The sequence below is a fragment of the Pavona decussata genome, unplaced genomic scaffold (assembly GCF_977016875.1).
Source record: "Pavona decussata unplaced genomic scaffold, jaPavDecu1.1 SCAFFOLD_223, whole genome shotgun sequence".
Classification (NCBI taxonomy): domain Eukaryota; kingdom Metazoa; phylum Cnidaria; class Anthozoa; order Scleractinia; family Agariciidae; genus Pavona; species Pavona decussata.
The window spans coordinates 611,955-635,542 of record NW_028145628.1 but is presented as its reverse complement, the minus strand read 5'-3'; the positions used below and the strand labels follow the sequence as shown (position 1 = coordinate 635,542).

At 38.0% G+C, this 23,588-nt stretch overlaps 1 protein-coding gene and 1 pseudogene across 1 annotated transcript; one reads left to right on the top strand and one right to left on the bottom strand.

Moving 5' to 3' along the window:
• Positions 1 to 1,573: 1,573 nt before the first annotated feature.
• On the bottom strand, positions 1,574 to 23,588 carry LOC146459012 (uncharacterized). The gene is made up of 20 exons (XM_085089857.1): positions 23,475 to 23,588; positions 20,854 to 21,209; positions 19,861 to 20,031; positions 19,254 to 19,424; positions 18,454 to 18,624; positions 17,010 to 17,180; positions 15,889 to 16,059; positions 14,654 to 14,890; positions 13,626 to 13,811; positions 13,176 to 13,367; positions 12,401 to 12,649; positions 11,854 to 12,033; positions 11,207 to 11,410; positions 8,230 to 8,469; positions 7,474 to 7,710; positions 5,864 to 6,073; positions 4,481 to 4,939; positions 4,085 to 4,243; positions 2,525 to 2,644; positions 1,574 to 1,987 (listed from the first exon to the last, which is right to left on the bottom strand). Coding segments are annotated over exons 2-20 (3,861 nt in total). The 5' UTR covers positions 21,185 to 21,209; positions 23,475 to 23,588; the 3' UTR covers positions 1,574 to 1,985.
• LOC146459013 (uncharacterized) lies at positions 8,940 to 10,132 on the top strand (annotated as a pseudogene).

Here is a 23,588-nt window from a genome sequence, read left to right as displayed (position 1 = left end):
GTAGCAAATTCAAAATCCAATACTTTGTCACTCTATGCTGACTTCGTGCTGCTCTAGCTTTCCGTTCAAGTTTTGCCCTACCCTTCCTCTCACTCAAAGCACTTCCTTGTGTCATTTAAAATCGCTACAAAGCTCTGTTTTTGGTTTTGTTATTTGTTACTTCTGTTGGGCAACTTTAAAAGCGTAATTTCATTTAACTCAAAGTGCGGGAGATGGATTTAAGTTAGTGTGTGCGTTCTTGAAGTCACATCTCTTGTTATATCAGTTGTTGTTGTTGTTGTTGTTTCAGTTTGGTGAATCAGGTGTAATCTTCTCAGTTGTTTACCCCTACCTCCACTCCACTTCCCCACCCTCTTTTCAAATAAGCCCCCAAAAGTTCTTCTTAGCCAATAACAAGAATCCCTTGGAGGAAACTCTTTTAACAAACTGTCATCTATTCAGCTTTTTTTATCTGACATACGTTTTCGCTCGCAATAACTTGGACAACAGAAGAGGCGTTAAAACTGTTAATGGTTTGAACCTATTGGACTTTTTGACTAACAAAAGCCGGATTGAAACGCACCAATCACTTTTTTACAGTCTTCACAGCCAATAACATCAAGGCTTACTGACATACGATCAAAACATCTCGACTTCGTTGACCAATCAGGTTAACAACCACAGACATATATACCACCTACTTACGTTCCACAATTCACTTGACTCTGAAGATGACTTCTTCTCCGGTTGTCGAAAAAACGTCAGTCAAAGTCACCACAAACAGTCCTCCTCAGGACTTCACTCACCCGGATGATCATGATTTACGTACTTATGAGAAGAGACGTTATATTTCTTTGTAATGCCTTGCCAGGAGATTAAAGTCTAGCTTGATTTTTGAAAACTGTGCTGTTCTCTTATTGTAAATGGTTTGAACCCAGGAGTCATGTCATAAGTACGTAAATTATGATCATCCGGGTGAGTGTAGTCCTGAGAAGGACTGTTTGTGGTGACTTTGACTGGCGTTTCGACAACCTGAGCGGAAGTCATCTTCAGAGTCAAGTGAATTGTGGAACGTCAGTAGGTGGTATACCAGTAGGTGGTATACCAGATGTTATTGGGACCAATAACATCTGGACTTCGTTGACCAATCAGGTCAACAACCAGAGACGTATATATACCACCTACTGACGTTCCACAATTCACTTGACTCTGAAGATGACTTCCGCTCAGGTTGTCGAAACGTCAGTCAAAGTCACCACAAACAGTCCTTCTCAGGACTACACTCACGCGGATGATCATAATTTACGTACTTATGTTCTCTTATTGTATGTGCGTTGTTGATTTTTCAATCACGTTAGAAATAGTATTTCAAAATATTGATCTGGTCATCTGTAGGCCCCGGTTGTTCAAAGAGCGGCAAACTTTATCCAGCGGATAAGATGTACTCTAACCAATACATTTTATCCACCGGATAGAGACTTTGCTGAGGATAAAAATATCCACTCTTTGTAAAACCGAGGCCAGGTTTCGGTTTTCTTGGCACAAATAAAAGCAAAAATAAAGGAAACAACAACAACAAACAAGAAATGCCAGATTGTCTTTTTGTCTCTCTCAGTATCTTTATTTTCCCTTCCTCTCCCATACATGGAATGTAATATGTATTGCATTAATAAAGCACACCTAGCTCCAGTCAACAATGTGTGAATTTTCATGCATCATTAACCATGTTTTCATAACACCAGATGATATCCTAACGTACAACGTAATGCGATCTTGGCATTCAGTCCAAGGTAAACCTCTTAGATTCCAACCGAATTAAGTAATTTACAATTATTTTTCTTTCTTTCAGAATTTAGTTGAATTTTCATTTGACTCGGTATTTTCGTAAACACTGTATTTGATTTAATTTAATTTTAGTCAACTTTATTATATTAATTTATATTTATATTATCTATTGGCAAATCCAGCGGGAAAACTTTCTGACCCTTAACTTGTGCGTCTCTCACCTCTGCAAATATAATTTAAAAAGGAAAATCATTTACATTACATAAGACAAACGATTGCATGCAAAAAAGAAGGTTAAGGTTATCAATTAAGCTGTTTTGCAGATAAGTCAAATTTCGATTTTGTTGTGTTAAAGAAAAGCAACAAACAAACAAATACAAATGAAAACAAAAACAAACAAAAAAATTTAACTTATTATTGTATCTCTGACGAACGCCAATTGGCATTGCCTTGATATAAACGTAACGAAATGACACTTCTTTTCCATACGATTAATTGAAGTTTATTTACACGCATCTTTAAATCGGGCTTATTTGGCCCAATTCGACAAAGAAACTGAGTGAGAGGAATAAAATCCACCCGATTTACAAAAACCGGTGGCAGTGCTACAGATTTTCGTTTAATCAGGTCAATTTTCATCCCGTGCTACACCACTGAACAGAAAAAGACATCGGCCGACAAATTGTAGCGTGCAATATGCGCATGCGATTTATAGAAGGTGTTAATAAGCCTTCTGATAAAACAATGTAGTTGAACTTACAGCACCAGTGGCAAGACTTAGCACACTTCTCCTTCGTCACCAACTCATGCTCCTTACACCACCTTCCTTTCGGCGCCATCTTGGCGCATTCCGGAGCGTATTCGGAGTCATCTGTGCATTCTACAATCATTAAACAATGATTTTTGTTTCCAAGGTTTTCCTCTCGTTTCAAGGTTTAACTCTAATGCGATTTACAATAAAAACCTCACTATGAAGTTCCCCGCTACCAGAGGTTTATCTCAAGAAAGCGGAAGCGCAAATATATCTCTGTTATTTCTTTTGTCGTTAGTAACAATAAATTAAATTATCCAGATATTTTTTCTTTTTTGCTTCCGCTTTTCTTCACCACAAGAAAAAAAATCCAAAGACAAAATAGGGCGTAAGAAAGCAGAAGCGACCGTAGAAGGAAGTAGAAACGACAAAGAGAAAGATCTACTAGCAGAGTACCTATGAAGCTTTCGAATATCATAAAATGCGACAAAGGTTTCGTGAGGAAACTAGCTTGAAGCCGTTCTTATATATTTTTCAAAATAGTGCCCGCAAGCGCGACGCCAATATCACACTACGAATCTTGAAACTATCACTCCTTTCTTGATCTCTTAACGCGCATGCCCCATCATCTTCATCATTGCGTTCGACTTGAAAACAACGCACTCTTAACAGCGTTTGGAGTCGAGATTGTATGGGACAGTCCATCAACGAATGAATGAATGAATGAATGAATGAATGAATGAATGAATGAATGAATGAATGAATGAATGAATGAACGAATGAACGAATGAACGAATGAACGAATGAACGAATGAATGAATGAATGAACGAACGAACGAACGAACGAACGAATGAATGAATGAATGAATGAATGAACGAATGAACGAATGAACGAATGAATGAATGAAGGAACGAACGAACGAACGAACGAACGAACGAACGAACGAACGAACGAACGAACGAACGAACGAACGAACGAATGAATGAATGAATGAATGAATGAATGAATGAATGAATGAATGAATGGATTTATGGATGGATCTTGGGACACGTATCTGGCATCCCCCGCAGATTTTGCAGGAGATGATCATCACCAACTTGGCAAAGAATGGAGAGCCTGGGATCGAGATCATCGAGTGCACTCGCTAATCTTGGATTATTACTAGTAATTATCATTGTTCACGGTTTAGTGAGATTTGGGATTGGGGCTTGAGGCAAGATGCAGGATGGAAATTAAACATTTAAGCGTTGAGCAGGATGTGCTCTCCTGTTGTATGTGGGACGCGGGGCAGCATTACGACAGGGCGGGATTACGATAAGGTCATGACTAGACCCGCGGAATGGTGCGCAGGGCATGCCACATTGTTAACAGGGAAGGCTGTAAAAGGCCTCTTTTGTACTCTTAGAAAAGATTTGTCGCTTATGACCATGTTATATGAAGCTCCTGTATAACTGCACTTGAGGCTTTTTTAAGCTATAATGGGCGAAAGTGTGTAAGATGTTTAGCTAAACCAAGTTGAGTTATAAAAAGATAATGAACAAACAAACAAACAAACAATATTTCAATACCTCGACAGTCATGAAGCCACTTTGATCCTTGCTGACCAAAGGTTGAATTCCCGGATGGACACGAGGTACAGGAGGTCTGGGCCTCTTGATCCTGATATTGGTCCACTGCGCATGCCTGACAGCTGGTGCCATTGAAGAAGTAGCCACGAGGACAGTTGACTAGTTTGGAAAGAAAATAATTACCAGAAATCAAGGACACGAGAAGGGTGACACCCTGAGTATGCTTTTAAATCGATCGTCGCCCTTGCGATGGGGTCTTGCGCGTCGCGCTTACGTAAGCATGATTACGCCGGCAACATTTTGTCGTCAGTTCTCAGAAATCGCAAGAATGTAGAAGTCAGCAGAAGTCAGCAATTTTTAACACAGCACTGCATAAATAACGATAATACTCCTTACCGCAAGAAGCCCCACTTTGCATTTGTCCTTTGCCGCAAATAAGACGAGCAAGGAGAACCTCAGGGGGTCTTGATGAGTCTGTTACCATGACGACTCCGCTAACATTCAGTCGCATGTTACTTGTTTTCTGAAGAGAAGTCTGGTTGAGATCAAGGAATTTGTAGTGGTAGTTTGGCATCGGAACTTTTAATGTAAAACTGATAGTCAGGGGAACTCTTGCAGTTTCTTTGCCATCAACTGTGTCTCTTTTTCGACGAGTTTGCTGTCCGCAGCGGACTCTCACGTTTTCGATTTTGCAGTGAGGGTTGCCATAGCAACCTCCAGCCCAACCAAAAGAAGTCCTCATCATCAGCGCAATAAACTTACTGGCGATCTCTTCATTTATACGTTCTCCGCCACATTTGTCAGTTAGGTAATGAAACTGTCCATAGAAGAAAGCTCCTTTTGGTTTATGTGTCTCTATAATGAAAATAAGTTCATAACGAAACAATAGCTCCGTTACATCTCCACTGTTTATTTCTGATCATTTGAATGAAAACCTGATAAGATACATGCGAGAGGGGGCTTTGATTTAAACATCTGGGAACGAGGCTGGAGCCCATGCATACGCTACTGAGAACACTTCCAGTTTCAGACTACTGTTCAAAGTATAGGTGGTCAAACGAATGTGTATCGCCAGGTATTCATACCAAAATGTTCCCTAATTCTGTACTTAGTTTAAAGCAAACTGGTCGAAGTCTAAAGTCTCTTTCAAATCAGACCTAGTGGTTCGCATATACGTTTAACAGAATTTGATCGTAAATCACTCGTTAAACGCCCATAAAACTGTTTTAAAATTTTAAACGAAACTTGTTTTGTAAATGAAGTAACTAAGCATTTAAGAGCTGTAGAATGTTTCATTTTATATTAAACTCCTCTGTGTTATGTGAGTTCTTTACAACCAGCTTAACGAATTAAGTTGAAAATGCTATTGGTGATAAACTATAGATAAGAGAATACAGAACAAGGTTTTGATGTTGTTTTCTTGGCATCCCTGTTAAGTTCAAATGACTCAAAGATGTTATATGCAATTCATTGACCATAACCACGGTGAAAATTTGCCTTTTTACCCTTTTTTCGCTTGCAACAGTAGCCTATTTCCGAGTTGCTGTGAACCTCATTATTGAAAGCGAGACTAAGTGCAAAACGTTTCACATGAAAATTAGTTTTGTTTACATATAACTGAAAACTTATTCTCATAATAAAAACTTTTCGTTTGGCTCCAGTTACAAGGAGGTAATCTCGCACCGAGATCTCCCATTCATATTTCCAAGAACTGCGGCATGATTGAGGTTCAAAGCAACTCGGAAATGGCTTATGATTTACGTAGTTCAGGCTTCTTACTTGAACAATCAGGAGGAGTAGGTGTCGTCTGTCCTTTTTTCGTCTTAGCATTCCACCATTTACCGTTTGGTCTGCAGTAATACAAAACATCTGGATTGTTGGCAAACCCGTATCCCTTGTTGCAATGGACTGTGCACATCATCCCAGCCAGCCATGTCTCGCACGCCTTGGCGCCGTTCAGTGGAGTTGGCAAATCCTCACACGGAGAGTCTTTGAGATAGATTTTGAGATAGATAAACAGTATAATTGACAACGAGAGAACAGCTGAATCAATGTCTAAAATTTGCCACTACGTCTACCACAAAGTCAACACAGCTCTCAAGAAGAAAAGCCTTTTGGCAATCGTGAATGGAATATAGGTTCATGACAAAATCGCATTGTAAAACCGCCATGCAACACATCTTATAATAATAATAATAATAATAATAATAATAATAATAATAATAATAATAATAATAATAATAATAATAATAATAATAACAATCTTTATACAGGGAGCCCACATCACGAAAGTGATATTCAGTGGGGCCCTGTAAGCCGGCCCTATTTGCCGGATTTACTTGGTGTATATCGATACGGTGAGATTCTCTTTCTACCAGTAAATATGTTACGCTTATCTTTATAAATTTACAATCACCAAGAGGATGTTTATTCATTGATAAGCATTAGGGTTACTCAACGACAACGTTAAACAAAATAATCTTATAATTATGTTCCCAGATCGTTGCATGGCCTTTTCATAGCAAGGTTTTGTAAGCTGGCACATTTTGATTTGTTCAACTTCTTTGGCTGAGAATTGAAATAGCTTATGTTTTTAGAAATTTAAAATCACTAAGATGAGACTTCTTGATATTATTAGAATGTTGGCTATTGGGCCTTCTTGTTACTATTTTTGCTCCTTTGTTAGTTCTTTCTTTCCATTCAGGCGGTTTCTCAGTCTCGCTTGTCTTTGCCGTAACATGACACTTTTAGCACCAAGGCAACTTTCTTGCTTTTCGACTCGATTAGACGAGAATGATATACAAGTTATGCAATACTTTTGAGTGGAGTGACTTGATTTTTCTTAGTATACACACAAGTCTTTAGGCGAGTGTGTATTCAAAGAAAAATCAAGTCACTCAGTCACGAGTGGGATATTCACGGTATACCACGAAAAAGCATTGCATAAATAAATTTATCAATCCCATGCCACTCATTGAATTAACACAAAACGTCACTCTTTAATGCTTTAACAGCAAATTCAATCAGTGAAAAAATACTCAGCAGATTGGTAAAAGTTTCTTGAATGTACATAATTTTGATTCAAAAAAAGGAACTACTTGTAAACTGTTTAAAAGCCTTTCGACAAAAAGTAAGAAGTATTCAGCAAAAATTTGTAGGCCGCAATAAAAGCCGAGATTTTTTCGTGGAATACTACCCGTCGCATACCGCAGAATATGCAACGGGTTTCTAGCTTTCTCATTGGCTGTATTCTCTATGGCATGGAATAAATGTGAATATTGAATGTTGTAAGTAATCGACAGTCAATTTTCACTTTGTAACATCACTGGTCAAGTTGTCATTTTGTAAGGCATACAAAAACAACAAATACAATGTCATTAAATATCTACCCGCTACTGTTATAACGAAGTTGCAGTCTGCAATATTTCCCGCCTTATCTGAAGCCTTGTAAGTAATGTTATGTTCTCCCCACGTGACGTCACTTCCATTCTGAATGTTTGTGGTAAACACGTGTACGCCCACATTATCAGTGACTGTGACAGCAGGTAGTACCAGCTTATGCCATTGTACCGGGGAAATAACCTTGATATCACTCGGACAATTGTCAATCTTAGGTGGCTCAGTGTCTGTTGATAGAGATTATCAATAGAGATTATATAGGCGAATCTTTTTTAACGTCATTGTTTACATACGACTTAACTCATAGAAGCCGTGGCCGCATATATGAACTAAATACAAAAGTTGAAAGAGCTGATTAAGTTGAGCAATTCGTGCAATTTTCAGCTATTTGCAAGCAATATTGAAGGAAAATCAGCCGTCAAAAACTGCAAAATTGCTGGGTGGCGAAAAAGTTAATGAGCCATACATTCTCTGTAAAATTTGAATTTTTTAGAAGAGAATTTCTTCGAAACCATTTGGTGTATTGGGCTCAAGTTTTTAGAGAAAACTGAAACTGTTATGCCCTTCCAGTATTAAGAGTTGTTATTTTATTAGCGTCATCAGGTAGTGATAAGCATATGTTAATAAGGCAAAAGTGTAAACAAAGATTCGCCCATACGTCATTGACACACCCTTCCTTACATTCACCGAACATGAAGAGTAAATTATCATAGGGTATTATCCCAGATACATTTAAATTGTTGTACCTTTAACGTTAATGGAGAATGTACAGCTTTCGTTGAGCCCGGCCGAGTCTATGACGTCATATCTGATCTGTGTTTGACCAGCATTCAACATTTGCGGAGGAAGCAGACCGCTGAGGTTCATGGGCTCATTAGAGTTGTCAGTGGGGACTGGAACCTGCCACGTGACTATTGCATGTGACTGACGGGTTTCTGTAGAAACTTCCATGTTGGGCGGGCATTGAATGCTGGGAGCTTGGATATCTGGTAAGGGAATTACATATCAAATGCAACACGAGCGTAATTTAAACCCTTTTTTGTAAATTTACTGGAACTCCGCTACTTTGAATACTTACAACTATTTATACCAGCAACAGTTTATGCGAGGTATGGGTCGGCTATTTTGCTCAAAAATTCTGAAGAGCCATAATTCAGATCGCATGTCACGAATAATACATTTAGGCGCCAGTGACGATTGCCTGCCGAGTTCTCCGTTGAAAATATATTGGCATAAATTGAAGCCTGGAACTAACCTTGCAACTCATCACTGTATTGTAAGAATCATAATGGTGGCATCGCAACAATGTTTGCCAGGTGAAATTAGACCATAACTAATACTACTCAATAATGATAATAATAATAATAATAATAATAATAATAATAATAATAATAATAATAATAATTACAACAATAATAAAATTTGTGCCCTTCACCAAGCAGGGTGCATAGACGAAATGACGGTTAAATGGTTTATCCTTACACCAAATCCGCCTCGAATCCCAGTGCTTTATACCCTCACAAAAATTCACAAACCGACATTAGTTGGAAGACCTATCATATCTGGGTGTGATGGCCAACAGAACGCCTATCATCATTCGTAGACAAACTACTTCAGCCAATAGCATAAATACAGGACTCGTATCTTAAAGATACGACAGATTTCATAAAATTTATTGAAAGCACTAGGGTGCCTAGAAACGCTTTTCTAGTCTCAATGGATGTCACTAGCCTTTACGCGAATATCCCACAGGAGGAAGGAATCACAATAGTATGCAACGCATACGAGAACTTTCATGCCAACAACCCTCCTATAGCTACAAATTTCCTCAGGAAAATGCTCAGCCTTATACTGAAGGAGAACTCCTTCCAATTTAACGGGAAAGACTATCTCCAAACACACGGAACTGCCATGGGTACTAAAATGGCGGTAGCTTTTGCCAACATCTTTATGGCATCTATAGAAAAGGAGATTTTGAGGCAGAGCGTTAAGAAACCACTAACGTGGAAAAGGTTTATTGACGATGTATTCTGTTTGTGGGATGCAAACAAAGAAGAAATAGAACATTTCATTGAGCAAGCAAACTCGTACCACCCTACCATAAAGTTTACCGCTGAAGTCTCACAAATAGAAACAACATTCTTGGATACAACAGTATATAAGGGAGAGAGATTCGAGAAAGAATCAATTCTCGACGTGCGCACACATTACAAACCTACTGAAACATTTCAGTACACAAACTACAACAGTTGCCACCCAGCCGGCGTCTAAAAAGGCTTCGTTAAAGGAGAGGCTCTTAGACTTCTGAGGACAAACTCTTCTAAAGTAGTGTTTGAGGAAAACATTAAAAACTTTAAAACACGCCTGACATCGAGAGGTTATCCTAGTAACCTGGTGGACAAAATCCTCTCCGAGGTTAACTTCGCAGAAAGAAAGAACGCTCTTACACAAAAACAGCACAAGAAAATTCTACACTTCGTGACACAATTTCAACCATCACTGCCATGTTTGAAAAACATTTTAATGGACAAATGGCATTTAATACAAAACCATCCGCTACTAAGAGAGATATACAAGGAACCTCCCTGCTTGATCTCTTATAGAAAAGGAAAATCGCTTAAAGACATGCTTGTTAAAGCAAAACTATAAAGGCTTTTATAAACACAATGGGCACACAGCGGGAGTCGTGCAGGTCTGTCAACCCCATTTAAACATGCTTGTGACAGGTGAAGTAGACCATAACTAATATTACACAATAATAATAATAATAATAATAATAATGATAATAATAATAACAACAATAATAAAATTTGTGCTTTTTTAATTGAAATGAATTGTAAATAGGTTTTGATAGTCCTTTTTTCTACTTTTTACTTGTAAATAGCAATTTTTTTGAAGTATGTTAATAAAGAAATTATAATAATAGTAACAATTTTTAATAATAATAATAATACATAATAATTATTATATATATAATAATAATATATAATAATTATTATTAATTATTTATTATTATTATTATTATTATTATTATTATTATCATTATTATTATTACATGTATTATTATTATTATGAAGAAGGCGGTTTTATCGGTGACGCTGAACACTGCAAGAACTTTCAAAGTAGTAACATGATAATGTTATATTATACCAAGATTGATAGACCAGCCATATTGTATGAGTTTTTGACTTTCGGACATCTAGACTATGACTTTTATAAATGTATATATATTTTATTGATTTATTCATTTGCTATTTTTAAGTTTCGCTCGGCTCACCGGTTACGCTATGCACCCTGTGTTGCTCTCTAACACTGTGCATACAGATAGCTTTACTGCGCATAATATATACAATTTATATAGCGCTTTTGTTGAAGGCATCCCAAAACCCTCTAAATAAAATTTAAAAACTGCAATTATCAGTCAAAAACTACAAACCTACAGTCACTGAAAATAAAGCTTTCTTAAAAAGATTCGTCTCAAGTTTCCTCTTAAAAAACATCCACTGAAGAGTTAGATTTAATATAAAAAGGCAGCAAGTTCCAAAGCTTTGGTGCGCATCAGAAAATGATCTATATCCGTATGATCTAAGATTAGATAAGGGCGGCTGCAGCATCAGCTTCGAGGCAGATCGCAAGCTTTGCTGTGGAGAGTACGGGGCTTCAATATTTCCTATTTGATGATACAGGGTTCCTTTATGTTTAATATATAATGTTAAAACATACCTTTGCAGGTTACGTTGCTTATATCTTCATTCCAAGAGCCATTTTCAAGGCAGGAAACGTTCTGTGGACCTTCCAGTCGATAACCGTTCGTAACATTACACGCTAAGAAGCATTTCGTTTCATAATTTACACTGAGAGGTATTTTGCACTGGACGGGAAAAACCAGTCCATGAGACGGAGTCTTGATGCCTGGGCATTTCACAACTGAAGAAAATAATGAGAAAAAATAATAACTAACATGGTAAAAGCTTCATTGTCACCTCAATAGCTAGTTTCTTCGTGCCTACTAGCAACACTTAAATTGGCGGTTTGCTTTACTTCATTATTTCTGATTGATGAAAAGACAGAACTTTTTGGCTAACTATATGTATGTTTTACATCTAAAGCCTATTAGAGCGTAACTACTTTATGAATGCAATCAACAGACATCATTTTCAAACGCCCATTAGTTTTAGCATTATGTCATTTTTGACGAAATTAAGCACGTCCTTTTTGATTTTTGTATTGGTAGGTAATTGCTGAAAGATGCGCGTGATATTGTCTCCAGTCACAGCATAGTTAGAGAAGGATTTTGGATTCAACTGTGACTGAAACGAGCGGATGTTAATCGTTATTTTGTGGATCTCTTTGCTATGTTTTTTTCTTACTGTTGCATGTGGTTTTGTTGCCTGACCAGTTCCCATCTTCTTTACATGACCGCTCACGCGATCCAATCAGCTTGTATCCTTGTTTACATGAGATAGAGGCCTGGGAACCAAATGACGATCCACATGAAAGAGAGGTGATGGAGCCAAACATTGGAGGCTGGAGGATTGGGCAGGACTTTCCTGTGGATATGAATTGTTCAACCGCATTAATATGCAAACAGTGCATTTTTTTATAGTTCTTAAAACTTTTCTTATTTTGTTGCACATAGTGACAAACAAATTAATTAGCTAAAATTTTCATTTAGATCCTAATAAATAAGAAACTGTTCAGATGCCAGGCTAAAAAATTTACAGCAGTTTTTCATTAAAAAGGAGATTTTTGGGGGTATTATTTTTCTAATCAGAAGACCTAGAACAGGGTGTGTGTTTGTTTACAATGCAGTAACAATAGGTAAATGACAGTTTTTTGAAATAAATGCAAGAGACCAAACCCTCTAAAATAAATTGCAATGATGACGAAAACTGCAAAGAGAACGCCTTAACTTACTTGCGACTTGGACGATGTAGCTACAATTTGCTGTGTTTCCGTCGTCATCTGTTGCTAAATAATGAACATTATACAGACCAACACTTAAGTTGGCTGGAGGCCGCACTGCAGGGTAGCTGATGATCACATGACCAGAGTTATCAGTCGCTATTGGCTCATTCCATGAGAATAATGCCGTAGACGAACATTTAGGAACATAAAATACCATGTTTCTTGGGCAGGTGTTGTTGAATGACGGGGACGTGTCATCTGAAATTAATAAAATAACTACATTATTATTTGTTAAATTAGTAAATAAATGAGCAAGCTTTCCAGTAAAACCTACTTTTTTTCAGCATGTAAAATGCGTAGCTTATACTCATTCTTCTTTGGAATTTTGAAAACTCTCAAATATTTATCGTCATATATAAGCGTCAAAATAAAAGGTACACCGTTTTTCTCAAAATAGCTAATTTTCAAAGTAATTTCCCAAAGCGGAATCTTATAATACAGTACAACACAACTCAACAGAATGCAACACAACATAACGGCATATAATTTCAAAAAGAGGATTCTTATATGACGTTCATATGGACATTTTAAGTGAGAAAACGAAGGCATCTTGTCATATCTTGAATAGGAACCTCAATCAGATCTTATATAGTTGGTGTGTTATAATATAACTTGTCGTAATCTGATTGTTGAAGACAGCAAACTCAGTTAAATCCAACGGTTCTTAATAAAAGGAAGAAAACAACGCAACTAAAAGACAAGGACAGTGGGCTTGCAACATCACCTCTACAGAGAGGGTCATTAGTGCCAGTCCACTTTCCATCAATTCCACACACCCTTGAAGAAGCCCCCTTTAGAAGGTAACCGGGTGTTGGACAGTAAAACCTGCAGATCTGGCCATAAGTGCTTGATGAAAGACAAGACGACGGTGATACAGCAACCATGGACGCAGGAACAATCGCGTTGCAAGTGATCACTACAAAATAAAACAGTTTGTCCAATAGTAAATGCAGTTTCACAGACTTCTTTTGTTGGCGGTGTTAAAAGTGTTCGAGATTTTTCATTTGGATCACTCACGCACTTTATTAACCTGTTCAAATGTTGTTGTCTTTTTTCCTCCGTTTTCTTATTAAGCGTGTTTCATCCGGCTGTAAATGTATTGTCCTTGTTGTTTTCTTTTTTTTATATGTGAACAAAGACTCCGTTTACAGTAGATAAACTATTTATTCCTAACCTTCACAAGATGAGGTGACTCCACTCCAATCCCTATTTTCCTGGCACTGTCGCTCTGACGGGCCAATCAGATTGTAGCCAACATTGCAAGAAAAACTGCAAACTGTGCCATACCGTTCGGATAGGGGATCAGAGCAACCAGTCTTTTTTCCATTAGACGGAACAGGGAGGGATGGACATGTAATTGCTGATCATGAAAAATAGTAATTATAAACATACTTCAGCAATATTTTGTGTTAGCTAGTGAAGAACTTAAGCAGTGACAACAGTTACAATCGGAAAAATTACCTTGACGTTGACTGTGACTTCACTTCAACTGCAATCATTCAACTTTCGTAATATGTGGCCGAGCTATCCTGGAGCCGAATTCGTAAAGGCGCCGTGTTCAGGTTTAGAAAGAGGACTATTATTAGCCGTCGTGTGTTGAATAAAACCTCGAATTTGGCCATTCATGTTGTGAGTTTGCAGAAAGACGTACAAGTCAAGATGCGAAAATGAATAATATGAAAATGGCACAATGCTTCTCCAGTTAGGGGCTCTTTCCATCAGACAAAATGTTTCGGTTTAACTGGTTGAAATGTGCAGATCAAACGCAAATTTTCCGGGACAAGGGATGACCTTTGGAAACTCCTTTTTTTTTCGTTCCAACTACTTTTAACGGACATTACAGTTTTATGTGCACAAAATTTCTTATCCAATTTTTTTTTTTTTTTTTTTTTTTTGCGCCATTATTGCTGCAACGCGCACGCAATGATATTGCAACTTTGGAAGGAATGGGAAAAATCTTTCCATCTGACACGGAAAGTTTCCAAAATAATTTCAACCGAAAATTTTGGCTTAATGAAGAGCGTAGCCTCCCCACGCAGACGCTCTTTGGGCTCGACACGCATTCGTCATTCTTCACGCATTCGTGGGGGAGGCATGCGTGACAAACACAAAGGGCCTCTGTTTGGGAGACTATGGAAATCGCCTCCGATGTACTTTTTCAACGGTGCTATTGAATGCATTACGCATGGCCTTTACGCATACCCGCTATTATGATAAGGAATCTGCAGTGCACCGTATTTCCTGCTTTATCTGATGCAGTGTATGTAATGTTATATTCTCCCCACGTGACTTCACTTCCATTTTGAATGTTTGTTGTAAACTGGTCCACGCCCTTGTTGTCTGTGACTTCAACTGCGGGTAGTACCAGCTTATGCCATTGTACTAGAGAAACGATCCTGATATCAGCCGGACACAGGTTCATTTTAGGGGGCTCGATATCTGCCAAAAGTAAAGATTGCGTGACAAAGGTTTCATCAAAGGCTTCATTTTAATCTACATTGTTGCTGTCAAAACCTAGACCCAAACCCATCGAATTTCATTTAGTTCTAGAAATTTTGAAATATTTTTGTTAGTTTTTAGTTAGGGAAATTGTTTTTATACAAGGTTAACCTCACGATTTCCCTATTCAGGATGTTTTTGTATTTGTGTTGAAGCCTACTAAATAAAATGTTACGTTATGTTAGACAGTGCTCGGATTTTGGCAACAGTGACTTCTAATTTACAGAATCTGTTTGACTGGAGGTTCTCGTGAGATTTTTTTATTATATATGATCTGATTTATAGTTGTTACTGAAGTTTTCTACTAATTAGAGAGAATCGAGAGAAATTGGTTTGTGGTGAAAGGCATCAAGGAAAGTTATATAATCTGCTGATTAAAAGTTTAGACAAGTTTGAAAGCTTTTTTTGATCGAGTTTATTAATTATGTACATAAAAATAATCTTGTATACAGTTTTAAGTTTCGTTTTTAATTAGTCATGTACATTTTAATAAATTTACATTCTAAATCTTATCTTAGTTAGTGTCCCCAATTAGTAGAGGGCCGGATTCTTTCCCTGAGCGAAAGTTTTTTACATCGACACAAAAATCGATAGTTTATTATTACTATTATCCAACGATTCAGAAATATTGTTTAAATATTTTGTACTGAATCCCTGAAAACGAGAAGTATAAAACATATAACTAAGCCTCTCCACCCCCCCCCCCCCCTCCCCCAAAAAACCTTGTGATGGCGTGGTAAATGTATACTTTTTGCCATGCAGCGTTTGGTTCAAATAAGCACAAATAATGACGTACCACCGCAATGTTGGAGTAAAAATGACAAACTCAAACCCTGGTGCCGGAAGATATTCATAAAAACAATGACAACCTTTCAGCCATCCTCAATCCTCCATAAAATGTGGGAAAAATTAGTCGCTTCTCCTCAGAAGATCCTCACCTGGACATGAATGACTGTTGCACACTTGCTCTTCCTTTTCCGTTCCCGGACATGTTTTCCCGCCATTTTGAGGCGACGGTTGTGAGCATGTCCGCGAGCGAGTTTGACTTCCGGTTTCGCAGGACTTGCTGCAAGTTGTCCAAATGCTCCAACTAGACCAGCCACCATCAACTGTAGAGTCAACGTTGAGTCAGTGTAGCGGAATATTAAAGGGAAAAATCGCTTCTCTAGGGACCACTACAGTTGCAATATATTGTTTGTAAGTTTGAGAAAAATAACAGGCAGTGACAAAATGATGATTTTTAAAACAAGCTGATACAAGCGATTAGCTTTCTCAAGACATAATCTGGTCCACTATCAGGTCCTTATGCCACAGGCATGCATAGAGTTTAAAAAAAAGATATATACTTCATCCCCTCTAAGAATTATATGATGTCAAAAATGTGAAATAATGGAATAAAATACTGGACGTACTTCTACTGACAACTGAATTTCTGATAAGACCTTTTAAAGGATGCGTCTTAGCGTTTCTAGTATTGTGAATCGAAATATTTTTTCTCTCCGGTTTTTAGACCTAAACCTTAAAAATATGTTTTGAGAAACAAAACAAATGGTAGCCAAAACATGTTCCATCTTGTACCAAAATGTATAATTCAAATTGTTACCCTGTAGTGTCAAACCAAAGTGGCGTTTAAATCATACCCTTAATTTGAAGGTCCCACCAATGATACTGTTTGTTTAAGAGCAAAATTATTGTTCAATCATAGATAGATAGATAGATAGATAGATAGATAGATAGATAGATAGATAGATAGATAGATAGATAGATAGATAGATAGATAGATAGATAGATAGATAGATAGATAGATAGATAGATACGTTTATTAAGACACTACATGGCAGTATAAACTGAATTGCGTAGAGAAAAAATTACAGACTATTTACAAATGTATATACTAAAAATCAATAATCAAAATATATAAAACTAAGCTATTTACACATCTTCATAGTTTCACTAGTTTAGCGGGGGCCTATGCGAGTTGCGCTCCTTTCATAATGAATGACTCGGCAAAACGCTTGGTCTTGGCAACCGGGACTCTGAGATAAGAGGTATTTCTTACCTGGACACGGCTCACGGTTACACATTTTCTTTTCCATTGCTTTTCCTTGGCAAATCTTCCCGCCATTACTTGGGGGAGGTTGTGTGCATTTTCTAGAACGTTCCTTAGAGCCCCCCCAGCAGGATTTACTACAGGGCGTCCAATCACTCCAATGAGACCAACCTCCATGTACTACGTAAAAAACAGAAATCCATAATCAACTTCCAAGGGCAAGACAAAGACAAGACAAGTAAGTATATGTAATCAAAGGGTGACGAGTGATATTAGGAAACAATTTCACGCACGTTTTGCCAAAATTCTAATAATTTCCCTCACCTAAAGGCTAGGGAAATTATTAGAATTTTGACAACACGCAAGTGGAATTACTCCCTAATTTCACGAGTATACCGTTTGATTACCTTTTAATACCATGGGTGACAAAGTACGCTCACATTCGTGGTCTTGTCTACACACGCAGGCAAAAAACCGCTCGAGTACTTTATCTGAACTGTCAGGACGAACCGTCTCAGGGTTTTTCTCAAGGCCATTTTCATCACACCAGTTCTCAAAAACCTTTGCCCAGTTAATTGTGGTCTTTCGCGTATTTAAGTTTTTTTGTAGCGTATTTTAATGCCTTAACTTCTTTCATCCGTTACATCTTTAAACCAGGTCGCCATCTTGGCACTGAGATTTAAAAAACGTTGCCATAGCAATTTCATAATTTCACATGTGAAATTAGAAATTAACGCTGAAATTTCGCGCCAAAATTAAAGAGTAATATGTCACCCAAGATATTACTATGGTAATTGTTGTCCTGTCGATTCAACTCTCCGGAGTAGAAATCATTAATATTCATCGTTCAAAGTAAAGGTTATCTTTACTGGAAAAATTGAAAATTTACAAAGGCTTTAAATCAACACTTACAATCAGAAAATGATAATTTACTTGTTTTGTAAATTTCAATTATCGTGTTTGTATTTTGAAAAACATAATTTGCATGAAATTTACAGTTACGTAGGAACATGTAACTCTATTGTAAAAAGAGATTTACCGAGTAGCTTTTCGGGATGATATTTTAAAGACCATGTAAAAAAAGGTGTAAATTATACCAACAGAATTTAAAGCATCTGCGAGTGTAAATTACTTCTAAATTCTTGTAATAAACCATGTAAATAGTTTGTAAATTGTAGATCTTGTAAATATGCTGTGAATTCAAAAGGAAACTGCTAGGAAGATCCTGCAAATATTCTGTAAATCTAAAAAAGGGAGACTGCTCAGATCCTGTGAATATGCTGTAAATTCAAAAAGGTAGACTGCTCAGATCCTGTAAATATGCTGTTAATTCTACTCTCTGATTTGCTTCCTTTTTTAAAGAATCCTTTGTGGAGAGGATTCAAGAAGGTGTACATCCTGTTAATAAGTATAAATTCAAAGTCCAAAATTCCTTCACGCATTTGGTTTATACCAGGACAGGGTGGCCTGTGACATTTTTGTGTGTCATGTGCTGCTCCATCACAGTCTTTTCCTCCAAAACTTGGGGGTGGCCGGGTGCATGTTCGATAGCGTCTTTGAAAACCAGTTCCACAAGTTTTGCTGCAGGAACTGTCTTCTCTCCAACTTGACCAACCGCCATGAACTAGAAGAAAATATAATAATTAAAAGTGTAATTTGAACTCCTTAACTTAGCCCTATCTAGAACGGGAAAGGGGGAAGGATTCTGCCCCGGTGACTTTGAAACTGAATACCTTTTTTTTAATATTGGAGTAAACGGCATGAAACTTAAGGACTTTTTTCAGAAATTTATCTGGGAAAATTTTAATATGGTCGGTTAGCCTGATTTATCAACTTTGATGTTACCATGCAACCACGTTTTGACAGGTAGTGTTTTTTTTCAGAAACCGTGATTTTCTTGATTTTAACTCATATTAGTGTTCCTTTCTTGGATGGTTTTGATTACTTTCCGTTCAATTTCTGCGCTTTCCTGAAGCTTTGGGGAAACCCTGAAATCCAAGATGGCGGTTCTAAGATAGCTGTCGTTGGGTAATCATGACGTAATATCCACGACATGTGACGTCATCACTTCCCGTTGCGGACTTCAAAGGAGACATATTTGGTCCTAATATCTATCCTACAAGCCTCATTGTCATAGCTTTTATCTTTGCGAAGAAATGGGGGGTGGCCAAAAACTAATAAAAAACGACATGGTGCTAAAAAAAAAAAGAAAAAGAAGAAACGTGATGTAGAAAAAAGCATTTTATTTCTCACCAGGGCAGGGCTGCCTGTTGCATTTTTGTTTCTCATTGGTTGTTCCTTGACAAGATTTTCCGCCGTAACTTGGATGAGGCTCCGTACAGGTCCTGGATCGGTTTTGAACACCAGTTCCACAGGATGCACTACAAGTGGTCCATTTGCTCCAATTTGACCAGCCACCGTGCACTGCAAAGAAAAAAGTGAAAAAAAATTTTAGAATAGAACGTCATTGCTACCGAATGGTATATATTCTTTTCTCTTCAACTATTAAGGTTGCGTTTGATTGACTGTATCCCGGAACAAGAATAAGCGGAATAGCTGTTAGATTTCTCTTTTCAAGTAAATTTCGGAAGACCTTTCTGCAAAATTTCGCTGACACATGATAGTTTAAGAGCGATTTTGTACTTCAGTAAATCCAAAAACCTCTCATATGAGATTTCTTATGTATTCCTATTCCAAAATAGGGTCAATCGAACGCACCCTTCAGTTATTGAGTGAATTTAAGGTAACGCCCTTCCGCGTTTTGTATCATGTGCCTTAATTGGTACCCTCTCTCTGTTATGTTAAATGATATAAGAGCAGAGTGAATCAATATGACTCTAACCAACACATGGTTCTCTACCTGGGCAATAGTGTGTGTTACACGCTTGAAATTGTTGGATGTCTCCAGCACAAGGCCTTCCACCGTTGCTAGGCGACGGGTTTGTGCAGTCTCGTGTACGCTGTTGTTGACCTGTCCCACAGTTTTTGTTACACCTACTCCATGGACGCCAACTGGACCAACCACCATCAACTAGGATTAAAAAAAGAAGGAAATTAGAAAAATGAAGAGTTAACTAAGGAATAAGTATACTAAGAGGTGCCTGGAGTTTGCTGGTCATTGCTGTAGGTATACCCAAGAGTGCATACAACACGTCCACTTTTGGGAACCGACGTATAACAAGAAGAGTAGGGGCAGGCCTGCCAGAATGTCACGGTAGTTGTCATGAAGGACATGCATCGAGAACTGATTGAGATCGGCTTGATGATGATGATGATGATGATGATGATGATGATGATGATGATGATGATGATGATAGTGAAGAGAAAAGGAATGAATGAACGATAAACAGACAAACGATCAAACCAAATTAACCAGAGACTATGGTTAAAAACGGGAAAGGAAGGACATCTATTTCACAATAGGGCAAATTAGTTTTGAATATACTTGCTGTGCTTTCAGCTTTGTTTTGATAAAATAACGTTCTGCCATCGGTTAAAAGCAATTTAATTAAAAAAGAGGAAGAAGGAACAGACGAAAAATACAGAGATGAAACACAGAAATTTGTCACTTGCCAGAAGTTGATCTCTAAGGGACGCTTTAAATGGTATACCGGTGACAAAGTCAGGAATATACTCAGGAAATTACAAAGGACGACATTGCAAGTGAAAATAGCTTCCATTGGACAGTTTTCATCAACGCGGACCACGAAAATGTGAAGGGTGTTTTAAGAAAAGGGTCTTTGAAGTGGGACCAACTTCTAATGTAAAAGTTCCGTGTGATAGCTATTCCTGCCTGGCGCCAATATTTATGCGGGCTGCCTATCATGTGAAAAGATATATCCGAAAAAGGTACCTCCAGTGCAACACCGTCCACTGTAGCCACTTCTACAAATACAGCGCCCTGATATCGGGGTCCCTCCGTTAGGACATCCCTTATTACATGTCCAGGAGTGGCTGAGTGCATATGGACAAGAGCCACCACAGCTTGCTCCCCTGGTCACGTGGCGCCGCTGGACCTGTGTTCCTATGCCACAGGTCACAGGGCAGGAAGGACTCTGCGGATACCAAGCACTCACGGCACAGTTCGTAACTGGGCACCGCCGTCTGCGTCGCCTCCTCCAACCTTCTGATTGGTCCAACATCACAAGCAGGAAGACCAGGAAAGACCAAAATGATGTCGACATGATTACTTTGATCTTTTTGTCACGGCTAATAATGAAAAAATAATTGAACAACCGTAAAGGATCCTTCAAATTTTTTGTTGTTCTAAGAATATCATTTGAACACTTAGGCAAAAGGTGGCGTGAGGTCCGCGATATATTATCATTGTGTTACTGTGTTACCGGAGATTACTCTCCGATAACGTCATGACCCCGCTGGGTGCTGGGCAACTTACAAGTACAGATAAGGGGATCTAACTCACGTTTACTATTGAGAAATAACCAATGTAGAAACGGTTTCTGTCTCCAAATTTAAGGTGAAAACGTAAGGATCAAACGTCCGTATAAAGCATGAGGTATTCTTCTTAACAAATGCTTTCCCCTGTGTAGTAGCTTGGTTCCTACTTGGCAATCTCACAACTTAGTTACGCAGGATGCCCTCAGGGCACACCGCGTCTAAAAATGGGCTCCGTATTTTTTTTTATTTATTTTTTTTTATGGTAGCTTCAAATCTGCACATTAATTTATTCATTAAACTCTGCCCTCACCTAGTAGGGATGTATTGTTCTGATTGTCTTCAACAAGAAGCGGCCCAATGGAAATCCATTATTGGCGCGTATATCACGAGCGAGGGAGGGGACCCCTCATCCTCACCTCTGTGACGTCAAATTATCATTTTATTTATTTATTAAACCTGGTTTAAATTCTGCTCTCCCCTGTAGGGGATGTTTTTGTCGCATTTGTGGCGGCCATATTGTTAACGTGTTGTAGACTCAACTAGATAAATTCTACCCTCTCCTAGTAGGGATGTATTGTTTTGATTGTCTTCAACAAAAGCGCGGGCCCAATGAAATCCATTATTGGCGCGTATATCACGAGGGAGGGGACCCCTTCATCGCTACCTGTGTGACGTCAAATCATCATTTCATTTATTTATTAAACCTGGATTAAATTCTGCTCTCGCCTAGATGGGATGTTTTGTCGCTATTGTGGCGGCCATATTGTTTACGTGTTGTAGACTCAACTATGCCGTTTTCAAAAAGAAAATTAACCCTTTTGAAGCGGTAAATCGAAAGAATAACCTCTAAGAAGCATTCGACAGTTCAAACGGTGGAAATTGGACAGTTTCTGCCAAAGGAATCATGCTTTGTTTGGCAGTTGTAGAACCACGAGGACAAGAGGTCATTGATAAGTTAAAACACACGTCTCATCACTTTGTTGAATTGATGCTTAAATGCAACTGGAAATCCACTTCACACAAAAAATTAAAGGTTTGATTGTCAATTTTTACTAAAATTTTCAATTAGGAAAGCTTTCTGCCTGTTTTCTTTCTGTTTTTTTTTTTCTCCTTTTTTGGTGAAACGAGAACAATTTGTAATCTTACACTTTTATTGAAATTACATAACCAGAATAGAACGTGAGTCAATCACGTTATCGTAATGCAATTTCCGGTATTAACACAAGGGAATACGGAAACAACGTTAACATCACGCTATCTTTGTGATTCAAACTTTCCATTAGCTAGGATAGTTTTACAAATCTGCGAAGCATACAATGGGAATAAATGGGGCCATATTAAGCATTCCGCGGAAATTAAATTAGGGGGATCTTGTTACAAACTGGTCTGGCTTCCTTCGCATTAAATTATTCGATCTGTTTGTCAATAGTATAGATTCTTCGCTGAGAACGCTCCAATTTCCATCGTTTAAACTGTCGAGTACTACTTAGAACTTATTATTTCGATTTACCGCTTGAAAAAGGTTTTTTTTTCTTTCTGAAAACGGCAGATTAGATTCTTAAATTTATAAATGTGGCCGTCATTGAACGAAAATAACCTTCCAAATGATGATTTGCTTATACGTTACGCAGGTAGCGATGAGTGGGTCTCCTTCCTCGTGATATACGCGCCGATAACAGATTTTGATTGGGCCGTTTTTGTTGAAGATAATCAGAACAATAGATCACTTCTAGGAGAGAGCAGAGTTTAATGCATAAATTAATGTGCAGATATGTGACTACGAGGGAAAAAAATTTACCCGACCGAAAATTTCACACGATCTGCCCCGCGGGCATCCCACGTAATTAAAAGGTTAACTAAAATAAACAAAGATATAACCTTACAAAGTTTCCTTCACCTTTCCCATTTTTTATCGTCTCGGTTTTGTTTTCAGTTAGTTTCGTTTTTGAACTTTTTGAGCTGTCCTCCATCTCTTAAGCAAATATTAACATTTTTCACTCACGCCAAGCAACAATGATAAAAAAATACGATTTGCCATGAAACAAATGCAACATCAAACGGAATTAAGGGCATAACCTGATATTTTGGATGTTGCTTTGTGAAAATTGGCCCAGACGGTCAACAGATCTTGCAATTTGGCTGCACTGTCTTGCAAATATTCTGCATGGGTTGGTGAAACGCAACACAGTG